The 18,871-nt window shown below is 45.4% G+C and overlaps 1 protein-coding gene across 7 annotated transcripts in view; it reads right to left on the minus strand.

Annotated features, from left to right (window-relative positions):
- The window catches only part of MIA2 (MIA SH3 domain ER export factor 2), a 626,403-nt gene that overhangs the window by 21,684 nt on the left and 585,848 nt on the right, over positions 1-18,871 (minus strand). For all 7 annotated transcript variants that reach the window (XM_078659761.1, XM_078659760.1, XM_078659759.1 and 4 more), the window contains one exon: positions 9,988-10,058. In XM_078659761.1, the coding sequence (XP_078515887.1) occupies positions 9,988-10,058 (71 nt within the window). The remainder of the gene's footprint in view (positions 1-9,987; positions 10,059-18,871) is intronic.

Raw genomic sequence — 18,871 nt, forward strand, 5'->3', positions numbered from 1 at the left:
AGGCAAGATTGCATGGTGCAGCTGAAGATTCAAGAACATGCACAAGACCTATCCCGGGATCCAGCACCCAACCCCGACAATGCCTGCCCACCTGTGAGGCAGCTGCCTGTGATTACACAGTGGGGCAGCTGCTACAGGGTAACACAGCCGCAGCCGGTGAGAGGACCTTCCCAGGTCCCACTTTCTTATAAAACAACCAGGCTCACCCACAATCCGGGCAAGTCGGAGTTGAGTGTGGTCGAGCAACACAGCATCAGGAGTCTCCTGTGCTTCTCCTGCTTCGTGGGTTTAGGCCTCTGTGGAGAAGGCTCCGGGGGGGCGACAAACAAGTAGCGCCAGTCAGCCGGGCATTGGCCTGCTGGGGTGACTGGTGATCTTTCCTGAAGTCTTTTGTATCCCTGACACTTCCAACAGGAGGCTAGAGCACACAAGCCCTTGGAGATTCTTCACAAGCAGGATACCACAGCAGGGCAAAAAGAGTCAGTCCTCTTCCTCCACAACAGACAGAAGCAGCAACTGCAGGCCAACCTACACCTCACTCAGAAAAGGCAGTGCTCCTCACACAGTCCTTCCGCTCTTCTTCTTGGCTGGGTCCTCTTGTTCCTTGAAGTAATCTAAAGTCCTGGGGTTCTAGGTGTAATAATTATACCCCAAACTGTCATTGTTCTCTTTGCTGTAAGGGTCTCTGAAACTAGTCCAGAACAGTCCGGTCTTCCCTGGTGCAGCATGACCACAGGGGGGTGGAGACAGCATTGTGAAAAAGGAGAAACAGCCTATTCAGGATCAAGCAAAACTCCTCCCATCACTCTAAATGCAGACCAAGTCTATTCAGCCCTGCGATGTGTCACCCAGGCGAGGCAGGGCACACCTCAACCCCCCAGTGACTGTCTAGAGTGAATGCACATCCGAGCTCCTGTTACTCAAACACCAGACGCTGAATACACAAACAGCCAAAGGCACTCAGAATGGTAAAGTAAGAAAATTCCCACTTTCTAAAAGTGCCCTTTTCAACCTCAGAATTTAAAAACCACCTTTACCAAAAGGTGCGTTAATAAATTCTAGTCTCTATTGAACGTTAAGCATGTAAAAAATATTACAGTACAAACCCAATGATAAGGCTATGGGACAGATGGCCTTTCAATAGTAAAAAAAAAAACGAAATACACAGTATTTCACTATCAGGACATGTCACACACACACCAGTACATGTCCTACCTTTCACATATACTGCACCCTGCCCATGGGGGTACCTCACATAGAAGGAAAGGGAAGGTATGGACCTGGTAAGTGGGTGCACTTGCCAGGAAAACATGGCAGTTTACAACTGTGCATGCAGACAATATAGTGGTAGGCCTCAGACATATTTACAGGTCTACTCATGTGGGTGGCACAACCAGTGCTGTAAGCCTGCTAGTAGAATACACACAATTGATGGATGGAATGCAGAACAAATCAAAACATTCACCACAGTCAAGAGATCTGAGTTAAATCCATCATTCTTTTGCTCAACGTGCCACCCTAGTTTAGACCTGGCCATATGCAAATCAGTCTTGACCATGTGCCTCATAGGAACAGTCCAGCCCGAACTGCCAAGCCAGGTCCTCCCTGGACCGTAGGCAAGCATCCTAGGACCGGTTTCGGGGTTTCACCCCTCATCAGCCAGGATAGCTTGAATCCAGTGGTACAGAGAGCCAGAGACCCACGTCTGGGCATACCCGGCGCACTTAGTACAAGAAAGCAAGAGACACAATGCTAGAAGCTTTTGATTTACAGGCCCTGGCAGACACTGCACTTTACTAGGGGCTTACCAGTAAATCAAATATGGCAATCATGGAGAACCAATCATATCACAATTTATAGATGCACTTTAGCACTGATCAGCAGTGGTAAAGTGCCCAGAATCCTAGAGCCAACGAAAACGGTGTCAGAAGAATAGAAGGTAATAGGCAAAACGTTTGGGGATGGCTTTGCGGAAAGGGCCAATTCTAACAATGTGTCATTGTAAAGTCCCATTTCCAATTGCAGCAAAAACAACTGTGGGTATGGGGGTCAAACTGCTCATACAGTAAGATCGCCACTGAATTCTATATGTACACTAGATTAAAGCTTCTGATTGGGTATTGTTGGTAAAGGATAGTCCTTGAAGTTGGGAAGGTATTATTCAAAGTTCATGATTAGGATATACATGGTTTACTTACAGTATTCACAATTTGATACTGCTTTATGTCCAAGTGGGCTGCAAATGCTCACTGACTAAAAGAGAGCTGGTGCAAGAGGACCTCAAGGTCACACATTTTGTACTAAATGGCTTGATTAGTGGCCCATATATTTTTAAGATGTACAGTTAGAGGCAAGATGAGACACAAAGCAACATCACTTGCTTGCTTACATTAACAAGTATGGCATCCAAGGGAATTTTCTGTAGGCGATGCGCCCAACCTTGAGATGGAGATGGGATAATCTTTGATTCAACCAGATTGGAGGTTTAGTCTTGGGTTGGCCGTCACTTGATGGCCCTGCAAGTACTGGATGCTACAATTGAATTCTGGGACGTCCTGGATCGACTAAGGTGATCTGAATTCTAGGAATACACTGCCAAGGCAACATGGTAAACCCGATGTCTGCTGGCAATTAATGATTTGTATTGAGGTCTTAAGATTGAAATCACATGCCTGTTGCTTCCAGAAGTCACATGCCAGGGCACTGGAAAACATCACATTTTTTTTTGGTATACTAGAAAGTGTTTTGTGTCCAACTTTTAATTATTTCACACAAATCGCAGTGATGACTACCTAGAAGTCTTGACTTCACCTAAATATCAAAGTCCTCAATAGGATCATGCTGGCTAATGAACGACTGCAAAATATAATAGAATTCGGCTTATCACTGGAATAAAAAGAAAAAAACAACAAAACAAAAACACCACTGTGCCCATATCGCCTACAGTTATTTCTACATCCCTGCACCGATTCCTGGCTCAATTATTTGGAGACGGAGGCTATAATAGTGGTATGGTCTTTGAACACATGGGAAACCCAAGGAATTGTGCATCATGTAAGCCACTCCCCACTTTAAAGCATGATAAAGATTTAGAGCGAGTTAATGGCTAATAGGATTTAATGGGTGGTTAGTGGTGTGGTCCCTCAAGACTGGATATCATCCACATAACAATTCCCACTGTGCTGTAGTCAACCGATCAGAGAACGAATCAGAAGTGCAAAAGGCAGTATATAATGAAAACCTGAATCTGATTGTAAACACTTTAAACCTGCTAATTTAGCCAGCCCCAAAAAGCCATTTCAGCTAAGGAATGGACAAGGAAAAAGCATTGATATCCTGAGCCATCGTATTTCTTCTTTTACCATGGCCAGGAAAGGAGACATTTTGTTTGAGAGACTCTCATTGATTCAGATGATATACAAATCACTAACTACTATAGTCAGGGCAGGATGGACATTCTTGGACTACTGGCTGATCCAGAGGGGCAGGTATCTGCCCTACATGGTCCGTTCTGGCAATGGAGTCACGTACAGAGGAAAAATAGTGGGAGCTGTATTAATTTAATTCATGTTTACACGGCAGTACAGATTAGAGGGTGACAGTGCTGAAAAAGAACCAAGTCTTAAGAAGGTGAGGAAAATTAAGTGGTTTGGTTGGTTAAGCAAGCAGAAAGGAGGAGGAGCCAAGCCGGCGACCGCGATGGCCGCCTAGTCCCTCGGCTCCGAGTACCATCTCCTCCGGTGCTTTCATCCTGCTTATTATCCTGACGCAAACTGGCACAAACGGATACATGAACACGACCGATCATCGATGGCGCAATCCCGAGAATTTTACCTGCTTTATAAAGGGAGAAACAGCCAACGACGTCTGCGGCCCGCAGCAGCGTTATGACAGGGGCCTCGATTGGACTGTAAGGCCGGTCACCAAGTGCACAACAGCGGCCACCGGAGGCTGGGAGGGACCGGTCGGCTCCGGTGTGGCAGGGAATGACCGATTTTCTCAGCGCTCGCACTGACCGATTGGAGGCACGAATCGAGTACCAGCCCGTCGTTGTGCCCCTGTGTGGACCAAGTGATTACTAATATTTTGATCGTTCGCCGCCGGGAAGTGCTTGAGACTCGTCCCGCTTTCGGCGAGAGGATCCCGAATTTGCACCGAGCCGCGATCGAGCAGGGCTGACTCCATCGGTGGCCGCGATCTGGTCACATTGAATCGGTCTTGGTGACCCTGACTGTGGTTACATGACGTCCGGTGCCCCATTGTGTGTGCCTCGGCCCCATTCCGGAGTAGTGCTGCCCCGGAGTATAGTGGGCAGGGAAGAGTGCAGCTTCTGGGAGATTGAGTCTCGACCTAATGCGGGACATATGAAGAGGGGGAGCATGTCAAAGGGGGGGCACGGGGCAGAGCTACACCTTGGCGATCTTGTGGCTGCCCTAACTGCCCTTCACGACTCCTTGGAGCAGGATGCCCGATCATTGGGGAGTAAGATGGATGATGTTATTCTCGCGGCTGGGCGAATGAGATCGGCTGGACCGTTGATACACAGCGAGATGCCTTACTCAATACCCAGATGCAACAAGATGGCGTCCGTCCTTGATACTGGAGGGCCAGAGACGCTGGTCTTCGTGCCATTTCAAGCCTGCGATGTCGGATGCCTTGGACAACCTGTAGGCTCTAGATTGGACCTGAGTGATGGAACCTCTCTCCACGTCATGTTGCTAATGACTTTGGTGCTACTCCAGCTGTGTTTGGACATTGAGACATTCTCCCCCTGCGCTACCCCGCCGAAGGAAGTGTGGAAGATCTGTTTCTGTGCCAGATTGGGTCCACCGTACCTGCAGGAAACGGGATTGGATGAGGTCCGGTTGCGTCAAAGTGTGGCAAATGTGTTGCTGCTTGGGCTTGCCTTGGCATTCCGATTCCCTACAGCCATGGACTTGGAGGATGGTAATTTGGTGGGCTTGGGCGGTATGAGCAAGACTGGACAAGGATAAAGGATGCTTCCTCCGTGTTGACATTTTCTGATTTTAGGGCTGTGGGGGATATGCGATACACTGTCTTGGGCTGAGTCTGTCCCTTGTAAATTGTTCTATTGTATTGGCTCTTGCTGTTGTAGGAACGTGAGGGTTGGGGTTAAACCTGAACAGACTTTGATGCAATGTTTCTTTTGTTTTTGCTGGATTATATCTGTGGGAGTGCAGGCCAGACGTGGTTCTAAGTATTTGATATTTAAGTGTCTGATGTGTTCGGGACGGGATTTGCTGCCTCTATAGTGCCGGGGATCGGGCGGGTTAGTCCTTCTTCTGCCTGCGGCTCCCCTGCGAAATGCCTCTTGATTTGCTATAATTTGCTTAACATTATGGCGGGGAATGTCTGCTCTTGGCGGGGGGATGGGACTTCGGGAGCTCGAATTGATTTGTTATATTCTCCTCCTCCACCCTTTTTCCCTTCCTTGGGGTGTAGTTTAGGGGGCGACAGGCACGCTGCTAGTGGGGTTAGGTCGTAGCCGTTGGCAGGGGTGTAGGGTGGGGGGTTGTGGGAGGGTTTTTTTATTTTTCCTTTGTTATTTTCTATGACCATTCTATCTCCCTTTTCCTATATTTTTCCCTACTTTGGGGCAGTTCCGGGGCGACAGGCACACTGTTAGTGGGTTAGGCCGTAGCCATTACAGGGGTGCAGGGTGGAGGGCGCGGGGGGGGTTTGTTATTTTAGTTTGTTTTGTTCTATGGTCCCTATCGCTCTTTTCCGGCTTTGGGAGGGTTCTTCCTCTTTAACAGGGTTGGCTGTCTCTGGGTCTCGCACCTTTTTTTCTTTTCTTTTCCTGCGTCTCAATTAACCTTTATTTCCTGTTTTTGGGGGTGGGCTCTCTGGGTTCATATTTGAAATTGTTGCTTTCTGTGATGCTGCTTATTATCCAGTCTTATTGTTGTGGCTGCTTATTGTATAGTTGCTGTATTCGTAGCCTATCTCCGATTGTACATGGGGTGCGTCCGCCTTGTTTCTTTTGTGTCCCTTTATGTAAGGTGTGTAGTCCTGGTTGTTGCAGCCCCCTCTCTTCTTCTACATTTAAAAATGAAAACCTCATATCCTGTGTTGCGCGCCCCGCAGTCACGTCTGGTGTACTTTGTAATATCCTGATTATAGATTGACCTACGGTTCTCCTGTTTCTATTGACTGTCTTTGCGGCCGGCCATGTTGGTTGTGGGCTTGCGCATGTATCTCCTATTTTTCTCAATAAAGGTTTTCAAAAAAAAAAAAAAAAGCAAGCAGAAAGGTAGGACATTCAAAAGTTTAGAAGACAAAAAAGGAATTGCCATCTATTCCAGCACAACAGGTGCCTAATTTAAATCAGACCAAAAAAAGACAGGAGAGAAAATCTAGGATTACAAACTCGAAATGATTTCTTGTAATTTAATTTCATTCTTTTACTAACATGAAACCAGTGTAGTCTACTTGATATGAGTGGACTTGATTACAAAAAGTAACCTGTCTGACGCACTATGTATACTTTGAAGGCTGCATAATAGATATTTTACATGTCTGTATTGTGAAAGGGGAAGGATTTCCCTCAACATTTAAATGCTAATTAAACAGGATGAAGTCAACTGTTTTGGGTAACAAGCTGAAACCAAACAGGATCACGAGTATTACAAGATGTTGGTGGAGATCCAAATGAAGGCTGCCACCAAGCCAAAGTGCCACTAAGGATGAGGATTTATATTTCAGTCTCATCAATCTCCAGTTTTAAAGAATTGGAATTCACATTGTCCTTGGATTTCAGTGTCGAAATCATCGTGTCTTTAGAATGTTTCAGCTCCGGAGCATGTTTGTGTTTTGAAGTGGAGGGTTAGGCTCCAACCAGATTTGTCCTTGGAGCCGGATGATTTCAGATCCGGTGGTAATTTCGGATGACTCGGTCCCGCGCCAGAAAGCTTGACGGTCTGTTTCGGTGCCGAGCCGGAAGGCGGGGAGTCAGAAACATTGTTTCGGTGCCGTTCTTGGCCAGAAGGCAGAGGTGGTGCCATAGCCTTATGAGTTTTCGAAGAGGATTTAGGGGGCAAGGAGTCTTTGGTACTCATGGCGCCCTGTTCCTGAGGCACATCTTCAGACTCCAGATTGATCTCTGAATCGGACTCTGGAACGGAGAGGGCCTCTTCTTCTGTGGCATACGCTTTGACCTCTCCTTGGTCGAAGATATCCAGAGAGTGTTGGATGCTTTGTCGCTGCATCTCTCATCATCGAGTTAAACGATCGCGTAGAGTCTTCCTGGACCAAAATGACTTACAAACATCACAAGCTTCCTCCATGTGCTCTGGAGGGAGGCACAAGTTACAAACTCGATGTAGGTCGGTGCGAGGGTACTTGGAGTGGCACCCAGGACAGAATTGGAATGGAGTCTGTTCCATCTGCAGAAGGCTGGCTCGACGCGCCAAGGCCCAACAGCCGCCCACAAAGTTTTCGATCGAATATGGAGTTTGTTGAGCGATCCGATATGCGGAGAACAGGGAAACCCGTACGGAAACAAACCATTGAGGGTAGAGTGGATTGCGCACCGAGGGGAACCCAAAGCACGGTTTTCGAATCAGAAAAAAACAATCTAACAAAAGAGTAAATGCTCATGCACACTTTCACTGAAAGGAGGAGTCACCTTACCTCGTGACTGGAAAGACTTCTTCGGAGAAAAATAACTTGCTAATATCTGGACCCAAAAGCCTGTGTATCTACAGCACACATGCCTCGAACACAAATTTAACCATTTTGAACAGTGCCTCTAACTATAATCTCAGAAAGACTGTCTAGGAGAATAGGGGCAGTGTGGGAGGCAGGAGGAACCAAAATAAAATTAGGGTGTTACTAAACCCCCATATCAAGCATTAGCCAAAGATAGGCAATGGCTGCCACTGCTGCGGAGTCCAGTATGTGGCGGGGACAAACCCCAACTTGCATAGAGTTGAGCAAATGTTTCTTGTCAATAAATCTACAGGCCTCTGTGTCTACAGAGATCTGAAGGATTGGAGATGTGCTGAGTAGAAACAAGACATATTGATAACTGGCCAGCCGGTGGGGTCTGCTTTGGGCTTCTGATGGAAAGGGCTAAAACCCACTTTTAAGCATTGGGCAAAAAATAATTCTCTTATGATAGGGGAAACAGTAATATCATATTTAAGATTGATGACCGAGCAGACTTCAAAGGTGGAGTGGTCTCTAATGTCTTAGGCTTACTTTCTGTAAAGATGACGGTGAGAGGAGAAAGATTCAAGAAGTAGAGGGAAAAGTGGGAATGGATAGCTAAGAGCAGGTGGGTGTGCAGAAGACAATGCTAGTGAAGAAATAAGGTAACTTCTAATCTTGTCCAGTTTAACAAAGATGAACACGGACAAACAGCCACATAGAGCTTGTGATCCCGGAACAGCAGATTGTCTATATGTCGAAAATGATAGTCCTTGACTACCTATAATATTTGGCTAGTAAAATTGCTTTTACTGGAGAGATGTATTTCTGATGTTGGCATTACAAATTTTGTAATTCATTTTGTAACCAGTCTTTTTGGCAGGATTAGCATAATATGTATGCCAAGTGAGACAATAATGATGTCTGGAAAGAAACTTGTGCCCCTTTTTGTAGAGGATGTGTTATGTGTCAGTAACCCTGGCAGCAGTGCTGTGAAGGAAGTGCAGTAATTTGGCAAGTTTTCTGGAAGAAGAATGAACTGGCAGGATTTATATAGTTTTTACACCAGGCGATCCAATTATGCTTTCTGGCAAGTAAATCTCTCCGTTGGTAGAGGATGCATTTAGCCCTGGCTGCAGTGTGGACATGCTGAGGAAGAAGTGCAGCAACAGAGTCTGCTTTGTGGAATAATAATCAAATGGGGTAAGTGATGTCTTTTCTTAGGTCTTGTTTGAGTATCGTTGAATGGGAAAAGCTGCCAATCCTCCAACTGTGCTGAGGCCAAATATCTGCCACTGCCTGGGTATACAGATATGCCATCTGGATGAGACGGTTGGATAATAACACCTGTTCAGAAGCATTTTGTAAATTAAGTTTGGTTGAGGTGGCCAGTGTCAATAAAGGGTAGAGGGTGATGCTCTTAAACAATACTACACACACATAACATAATTAGTTTCAAGTACAGATGGAGTAACTAATGACTGTGAAAAATGAAAGTGTGTGAAGTGCATCACTGGTGCACTTCTCTTACAGATTAGGGTTACTGAGAAAGTAGACATGTAAAGGTCATTGCAGCTCCCTGTATTACTCTCATCCTTCCTTTGTGGTTTCAGTAAATGAATGGCATTAGGAGCAAGAGCCATCTAAGCTAGCTACACTGTAAGCAAAGAGGCTGAGTAGGACATGAGAAACCCGGTTTCACATTTGCTGGAGTCATAACGGTTGTAGACTACCCTCACAGCCTCTGTTACCTTGTGGGTCTCTCAACTGGAAGCTCCTACAATTGTATAAGAGCTCTGTGTGGAGCAGGTCATGTGCAGTCAGCAGTCCTTCTGTACCAGTTAATCAGTTACAAATGGAAGCACAGAAGTAAAAGAGAATGAGATCAAAAGGCTGGAATCTCTTCAATTTATACTAGAGTACTTCAAATCAGAGCACTTACTATTCCCTCCCTCCTTACTTCCCTCAATTATTCTTTGTCTACCTCCCCTGTTCCTTTCCTGCCCCCTCCCCCCAAGTTTCTCTCCCCTTGCCTGTTCTTCTTTCTAATGTTTATACTACGCTTTGGTAACTCATGGAACTACGTTCCTTGCAACTGATGTAACTTTGTAACTATGTTCTGAAACAATGCTCTTTCTCATGTAAAGCGCTCCGATACCTCCGGGTCTAGCCAGCGCTGTATAAAACTTTTCAAATAAATAAATACTATCAGTTTGTGCCTGCTGAAGAGACTACTAGCATTTTTAATCATGTTCAAAATAAGTGAGAAAAGTATTTATTGTTCCTTTCGTATTATTGCTTTGTCTGGGTACTTACACTGTGGTTTTCATTGGCACCATTTCTATTTGAGTCATTTAATAAACTACTTTCCATAGACAACTGTCCATCTGTAAATAGAGAGAGAAAAAGAGACCATTTAAATGCACCTGTGTTTAAAATGAGCTCATGTATAGAAATACACAGTAAAAGCCATGCACCAGCCAATTTGTTGCCAGATTTAAATAGCGAACTGAATGCCGCACTTTAAGGTCATAGGACATAACGTGACCAGAACAGCTTTCCCAATTAAGTTTAAAATTCAATAATTTTTCATATGAAGCATAAAAGTGCCAGCTGAGATTATGGATGCACTACAGTTAACAAAAAGACCTAAATCTCAAAAAAAGAATCAGATTAATAACCAATCTAAGGTTGTTTTGATCACTGAAAAGAGAAATATCTTACCTGAAGATAAAAATGTTTTTGATCAATCCTCTGCACGCAGAGAGGTACAACAGAACCCAAAATCTCAATGGAGGAATCCACGGTGGCTCAACTTGCACCCCTGTTTTTTAAGAACCCCCAAAAGGCGCACCTATCAAACCCCCATTACTTTTCAAGTTTATTGCATAGTATTCATTGAAACAAAACCATCCAGAACAGAATGGAGGGAACCTTACATTAAAAATGCTATCTCAGCCAGACTAGGCTGGCTGTATGGGAAATACTCTGCGAGGCTGAGAGCATAGTGGGGTGTTTAAAGGTTTGAAGGATTCTCAGCCCATGCAGCCCTAAAACAGCATGTGGGACTGATGCACGACTTTACACAATGATAGGTACTTACTTGATTTGCTACTGCACAGAAATGATGCTGTCCAGTAATGTGGCAGGATTTGAAGTATTTGAATATTATAGTTTTCTCTTTAAAACGGAATGTAAAACATACAGCTTTCTAAAACTGGATTGTAAAATGGAGACACTATCTATCAATTTCTGCCAGTTCACATGTTCCGCCTCCAGTACTGATTGTATTTATGGATCTGAGTGTAGACAAGTTGTACTCTTCTTACAATTTTCACCTTTACTGTGTCAACAACATAATCCACTTACTTTGGAGATTATATATATATATATATATATATATATATATATATATATATATATATATATATATATATATATATATATATACACACACACACACACACACACACAACGAGGAAGACTGACAATGTGAATAATGGAACTACAACTGTCATTGTATCCTGCCTATGATTAAGATGCTGTTGCATTAAAACGCGTAAGGCAAGGAAGACGTTTTGTTGCACAGCGAGGGAAACGGATAATGACAGCCAGATGGCAGGAACCCAGCCGAGTGCCCTCCTAAGCTCTAGGGCAATTGGATAACAAAAGTATTCACAGCGGCCCCGTCGTAGAGGGGCTGAGGAGAGAAACCCTTCTCACCGAACAGCGCAGGGAGCTCTCTTTAATGGATTTTCCTCATTGTGCCAAAGCCTACAAAGGTGACAAGCTGATAAAGTTATTAAATGTTGCAGGACCCTACGAAGGGAACAATTAATGCTCATAAAGAAATACATGTCCCTTCATGCACAAGGAATGGACTGTGTTAAGCCCACTGTTGGCGGGTTATCAATTTGAATAATGAAAATAAAAAGAGCACTTCCTACAACTGTCATTATATAATGCCTATGATTAAGATGCTGTTGCATCGAGACGTGTAAGGCAAGGAAGAAGTTTTGTTGCACAACAAGGGCAACGGAAAATGACAGCCAGATGGCAGGAACCCAGCCGAGTGCCCTCCTAAGCTCTAGGGTATATATATATATATGCATATATCTGGAAATGTCCAGCTAACTATAACATGTGTGAAACCTATGGTTTTTTCAGTGAATATCTAAGGTTTTTTAAATGCTACTTCCTAACTATAACATGGCTGAAACCTATGGTTTTTTTCAGTGAATATATATATATATATATATATATATATATATATATATATATATATATATATATATATATATATATATATATATATATATATATATATATATTCACTGAAAAAACCATAGGTTTATATATATAATTTATTCACTGAAAAAATCATAGGTTTCAGCCACGTTATAGTACATACAAAACCATTGAAATTCCCCCGTTATAGTTAGTTCAGCCAACTATAACTCATGCGACCGCAATGCACTGCTGATGTCACATTAAATCACTCATGACATGGGCAGTGGCATCACTGATGACATCATCCTTGTGAAAGAGTGGCAGACCTCCTCTCACCGTACTATAAAAAGAAGCCCCGGGGGTGGCGGTCCCCGGGGCTGCGCCGGAGGGGGGAGGGGGGGGGGAACTGGGAGCCCTCCCGCATTCATCATGTTAAAGCCCCGGGGGTGGCGGTCCCTGGGGCTCGGGGGGCCTTAGAGGCCCCCCATCATTATACATTTAAGCCCCGGGGGGTGGCGGTCCCCGGGGCTGCCGTGTGCCCCCGCTATAATACATACTTTGCCCCGGGGGGTGGCGGTCCCTGGGGCAGTGTGGGGGGGGGATTGGGTCCCCCCCACACTTTATTTTTATAAAGCCCCCGGGATTTGCCCCCCCCCCCCGGGGTAGCGGTTCACGGGACTCGGGGGGCCTTAGAGGCCCTCATCATTATACAGTTAAGCCCCGGGGGGTGGCGGTCCCTGGGGCTGCCGTGTGCCCCCCCCCGCTATAATACATACTTTGCCCCGGGGGATGGCGGTCCCCGGGGCAGTGTGGGGGGAGGGATTGGGCCTCCCCACACTTTATTTTTATAAAGCCCCCTGGATTTGGTCCCCCCCCCCGGGGGCTAATTAACATTAAAGCGCAGGCTCGTTTTTTTGGGGGGGATTGGAAAGATACGCATACCCTACGCGCATCCCGTGATTTTTAAAAAAAAAGTACATTTTGTGGGGGGCCTTGGGAGTCCTTGTGGGACCCCCTAAGCAGGCCTAAGGGGGCAGGGTGTTTCTACCCTGCCCTGTTTACTTGTTTTTCGCGTTTCTTTTTCTGTTTTCTTGTGCCTCGGCTGCCAACACTTCCTGGTTTGGAGTGTTGACAGCCAATTAGCATAAAGCTCGTGCTCGGGAGGGTACACGTACCGTACTTCGTCCACAGATATATCTATGATTTTACTTTTGATTTTCTCAGGAACTACTGCACGGATTTACACCATTTAACAAAAAGCGTAATCTGCAAACCAAACTCTACCTTTTTGCCAAATTTGGTGTAATTCCGTTCAGCAGTTCGGGCTGTAGACGCGCTTAAAGGTCCCTATGGAAAAGTGCATGGGGAAAACCTGTTTTGGGACCCCCCCTTTTTTCTCGGCCCCCGCTTCACGAATCACCCTTCAGGGAAGGAGCGAAGTGGAGCAGGCCATCTTCTTGGAGAATTTCGCGAAGATTCGTCGACCGGCGCCAAAGTTATTCCAAATAGAATGTTGCGGATTTCCTATGGAAACTAGGTCCTAACTATAACTCAACAATCTAAGTAATGTTTTGGTTAGCCATGCAAAGAAGGAGTCCAGGGTTACATAGTGGTATTTTGCATCACATACAACAGCTGAATAATCATTTTAAAAATGGCTGCCCTCCCTAATATGGTGAGAGGAAGTGTATGTCATCTGTTTGAATGTCTTGTAGGACTACCTCCGGATTTTCTCCCAGAAAGTGTGCAGCATTTAATGTAATATTTATTCCCAGGTACCCAACTCCTTTATTGTAACAACAATGTCTACGGGGGCAACTATTAACATTATACAGGACTGACTTTCTCCAGTTTTTTTTAACCTAGCGTATTTTTTGAATTCTTTAAAAAAGGAGAGTACCGTAGGGACTGATCTCTTGGGATCTATTAGCTAGAACGGGACTTTTGGGCACATATGATGTCTACTCTAGCTCTCCGCATGCTTCACGGAACTCCCTTAGGTCTGAATGAGCTATAACCCACCATGCACGTGGAGCTACACAAATGGCTAATAGCAGATGCAAGAGAGTGTATCCCTGCTTTAACCTGTGGTGTAATGTTATTCCTACGTCTCTGCAATCTTAATTCCTCTAACTCGAAGTCTTTCTCATCATGTTACCTATGACAGAAAGCAAATCCTCATCCCAGTGATTGGCAACTCTCTTCCCCTTTATTAAGTTTATTCCATCTGGTTTGGTATATAAACCCACAAAAATCACTCAGTAATCCTGGTTAGAAAACAAAGCAGTACATCGAGAAACCTCACTTCTTGAGAGGAAAAGAATCTAAGGACTGTTGCGAGTATTAAGAGAGAATACAAGAAAGAAAAGCAAGTTACTTTGGTAACGCTTTTTCTGGTGGATACGCTATTTAACCAAGGATTCCTTATTGCTCGAATATCCCCTAGCGCCAGACTGGATCCGAAAGATTTTACAAGCATTGTTCTTGCACACCAGTAGATCGCGCTATGCAGCTCTGCGTTGACTTCGTATCACCCCGGAAGAGACAATGGAGCCACATATATGCACCATCCCTGCGCATCGATTTCAGTTTCTTTCTTGACCCGCTCAATTCTCTTGGAAGTGGAGACCAACAATATTCAGAGATACCAGTGTGCAGATCTCTAATATGGGACAGTTTTAGATTAAATATCAGATCATTCCACAGAACAGGGAGAAGGAAGGGTGGTAAGGAATCTGCGGTTAGATAGAGTATGGCCCAGACAGGGCATATACTTGTCACCACAGTACTTCTCAAGGTGGTGGACCTGTGTAATGGGTCTTTCCAAAAAGTCACGAAGGACCAAGTAGGAAAAATGCCCTACCTGGCAATCAAGGCATTAGTGCTTTGTCAAAATGTACCAACATCATGTTGTAGCCTGACAAATGTCAAGGACAGGCAATACATGTGCCAGTGCAGTGGTAGCAACATTGGTCCTGGTTAAATGACCCAATACCTCCTGAGGCTGCTTCTTGGCAAGTGCATAGCAGATTTTAATGCAGGGGACTATCCACCCTGATGGAGTCCATATTGCACTGCCTTGCCGTTCTTTGCCCCACAGAACCCCACGGAGAGAGGATTGCCCATCTGATGGTCTTTGGTACCGATGGATGTAAGGGGGTTGGGCAAAGAGAAAAACTTTGGAAAAGTGATTGATTGCCCACTATGAAATGCTATAACTATTTTTTGGCAAAAGTGCCACCCTGGTCCTCAACACCACTTCACCTGGGGAAAAGGTGGTGTAAGGAAGTTGCACCAAGAGAGTTTGGAGTTCAGTCACTCAGTAGGCTGAAGTTACCAAAAACACAGTCTTCAGTGTTAGGATTCGTAGTGGACAGCTGTGCATTGGTTCGAATTAAGTGCACATTAATAAAGTGAGGACCAAATTAAGATTCCATTGTGGCATCACAAAGAATTGTGGAAGAAACAAACAAGTCAAACATTTTAGAAACCTCATCACACAGGTGATTTGAACAAGGAGGTTTGGACTGGTAAAGGTTAAAAGGCTGTTAGGGCCAACAGAAAAACTTTAGAGAAGCCCACTGCAAGTGCTCGCTAGGCCAGCGATAAAATAAACAATAAGAAAACTAACAGTTTTGCCTGTAATGGATCAATACTGTGGTTGGCATACCAGATGACAAACTTGTACCAGTGCCCGGCGTGGTCAGATTTTGTAGAAGGATACCTGGCAGCCAGGATGACACACACAACTTTGAGAGGAAGATCAAATGTAGTCTACTGCTGCTGCTCAGTCTCCATGCCTGGAGGTGCAGATTTGGTTGCAGAACCCTGCTGCTGTGACATGAGGTCATCCCAAAGCAGTAGCCTGATCAGAGGATGAATGCTCATACTTAAAAGTTCAGGTACCACACTTTCCTTGCCCTAACCGGAGTCACTAGGAAGGCTTGGGCCTGGTTATTCCAGATCTTCTTCAGATCTCAAAGCAGGAGAGGTAGTGGTAGAAAGGTGTACAGGAGACCGTGCTCCACTTTATCCAGAGTGTGTTTCTTAAGAGAGCCTTCAGGGACACTTCAGCATTCATAGGTTTTGACATTGCACATTTTTAATGGTGGCGAAAAGGCCAAGCTATGGTGTTCCCCACCATTGGAAGATGCCCAGTGCCACCTTATATGTAATCGCAATTTGTGATCCACCAGCCATCTCCAACGGAGTTTATCCGCTCTCGCAATCAAAGACTGCACCAGGTGTTTCACAATCAGACCCTCCAGACATCTCCAACAACGAAATGCCTCCTGGCACAGGATCCGGGACCTCACCCACTCAGATTGTTGCAGTATCAGATGGTGGTGGTGTTGTCCACGAGAAGTTGAGCCCTTTGATGGAAGATAGGAAAACTCAGTGCCAGGTGAATGGCCCGAAACTCCAACAGGTTGATGTGGAGATAGGCCTCTGCTGAAGCCCAGAGTCCTCTGATCGGCACCTATCCCAGATCTTCGCATCCCGTAGTGGCACATCTGTCACCACTGCCAGCTCTGAGTGAAGAGGGTTTTGCCGCCAGTCAGACTGCAGCTGAGCTGACCAGGCTTTCTACTTTCTCCTCTAAAACCTGGATGGAATCAGACATGCTCTCCTGGGGCTGGTCCCACTGATATTTTAGATTCCACTGCAAATCCAGCATATGCCACATGGCATAGCCGACAAGCAAGTTGCAGGATGCCAAAAGGCCCATAATCCTCAGAGCATCTCTAATTGAGACGCAGGACCAATGCTGTAACATCAGGATAACAGCCCGAATGTCCTGGACTCGTAGTGACAGGCAAGGTGCAAAACTGCACAATATCCAGGATGGGTGCAATGAAGTGGAGTCTCTGCAAAGGAGTCAGACGTGGTTATGGAATCCCAGCGATGTCAGGAGGTTCACCATCATCTGTAGGTAATCCACGACTGACTGTGGTGAGCGAGTCTTCAACATTCAGTTATTGAGGTATGCGAAAACTGGAATCCCCAACCTCAGAAGGTATACTGCCATTCCTTTTATGAACATCAGTGGGGCACTGGAGAGACTGAAGGGGCGCACAGCAAATATTCCTGGTTCACTCTGAACCGCAAGTAGCATTTTTGGGTACATTAAAATTGGCATCCACACACACCATCCAGTCGCCTGAATCCAGTGCAGGCAGAACCTGGGCCACTGTTACAATCTTGAATTTTTTATTCTGCAAGAAGGTGGTCATTGGCCGGACATCTAAAATGAGTTGAAGGCCTCTGTCCTGCATAGGCATGAGGAAATAGCAGGACTAACAGTCAGTCTCTATTTCTGAGGCAAGAACCCAACTATTGGCTCCTTTGTCCAAAAGAGGCGGCATTTCTCAGAGCAAGAAGGACAGATGCTCCTCCGAAAGATGCTCTGATATGGGCTGGACATGATGTGCGTCTAAAAGTAATGGCAGGTCAAAGCCTTGCTGAACCATCTGAAAGACACACTTGTTGGATGTTATATTTTGTCACCCAGCGAAGAAATGTCTGTTCCTGCTTCCCACAGGATGGCCGTGTACCATTAATGGTAACTTAAAGTGGCTTGGAGGCTTAAGCTGCAGGGGCGGAGGACTGGGAAGTGTGCTGCTCCTGATGGACTGGGCATGGTCTGTTTAATCCCCGCCCCCCCAAAAGAATTGGGGTGCCCTGCATTTTTTAATGTGCTCTAATGCTGAATTGGCCTTCTCACCAAACAGGTGAGTTTCCATCGAACGGCATGTCCATTAAAAAGGCTTGCATGTCACCTGAGAAGCCTGTGGATCTCATCCAAGTGTGCCGCTGAAACACCACACCAGTGGCAACTGGTCTGCCTAAGCACTCTATAGTGTTCAGCCCTGACCAAATTATATACTTTGCAGAATCCTGACTGTCCTGGATGTTTTGAACCAGGTTGTCCTGAAAATCTTTTTGGGTAGCAAGATCTCGTCAACAATGTCTCATACAGCATGACAATATCTTCTCAGCAACCAGCTGGCAATGACTCATCAGAGAACTAAGCTGGCAGAGGAAAACACTTATTTCTGAATGAGTAGATTCATTTAGTGTGTCTGGGGAGTCTTAGGGTATGAGTTGGGGCTCACCCTACTAGTGGAAGCATAAACCACCAAACATTCTGGTGTAGGGTGCTGCATCAAGAAAATCAGAGTCACTTGGTGTGGGTTAGTGCTGCCAGAAAACCTGCCTGTTTACTGGAGGTCATGAACAAGGCTTAGATAAGGTGCCCATAAGAGTATCAGTCAGGATTTCATTAAATGGAAGTAAAGATTTGGATGCAGTTTGTCCAAGTTGCAAAACTTCTGTCAGTACATTAGTTTTGATTTCCTTAACTGGCAGTTGTAAATCTAAAAACTCTGCTGCCCGTCGCATTAACACAACAAAGGACACAATCTCTTCCATTATTGGTCCAGGGGACGAATAAAACCTAGTGTCCAGGGAAGTGTCACTCTTTATTTGATGGTCCAGGTGACAAACACAATCCAGTGCTCAGGGAAGTGTTTAACCCACTGGCCTCTTCTATGTTCATAAATAAATTGTCATCATCATAATATGGGTGGAAATAATCCCTTCATCTTCATTGTCATCTACAAGGGCTGGTTCACTAAGATCAGCTTGAACCAAAAAGTTGCTGGTGCATGGGTGTGCAGCTCCAAGACAGAGATATGGTTCTGTAAGAGTCAGACTGAGCTGCGGCCGGGTGCACTGGCACAGAGTCTGGGCAGGCCTCGGTTGAGGCCCAGATTAATTAATTGAGCTTGGAGTTAGAAAGGTCTAAGAAGAGGATCTTCTTCTGGAGGTGTCAGCGCCGGCATTGATGTCATGGGGACATTAGTGGATTTCGGTGCCAGATTGGAAGTCTGTTCCTGTAGGGAGCGGAACCTGAGATGGAGTCAAGGGCACAGTTGGCACTAATGGCAGACCTGCTTGCAGAAACCCG

The sequence above is a fragment of the Lissotriton helveticus genome, chromosome 9, assembly GCF_964261635.1.
Source record: "Lissotriton helveticus chromosome 9, aLisHel1.1, whole genome shotgun sequence".
Taxonomy (NCBI): domain Eukaryota; kingdom Metazoa; phylum Chordata; class Amphibia; order Caudata; family Salamandridae; genus Lissotriton; species Lissotriton helveticus.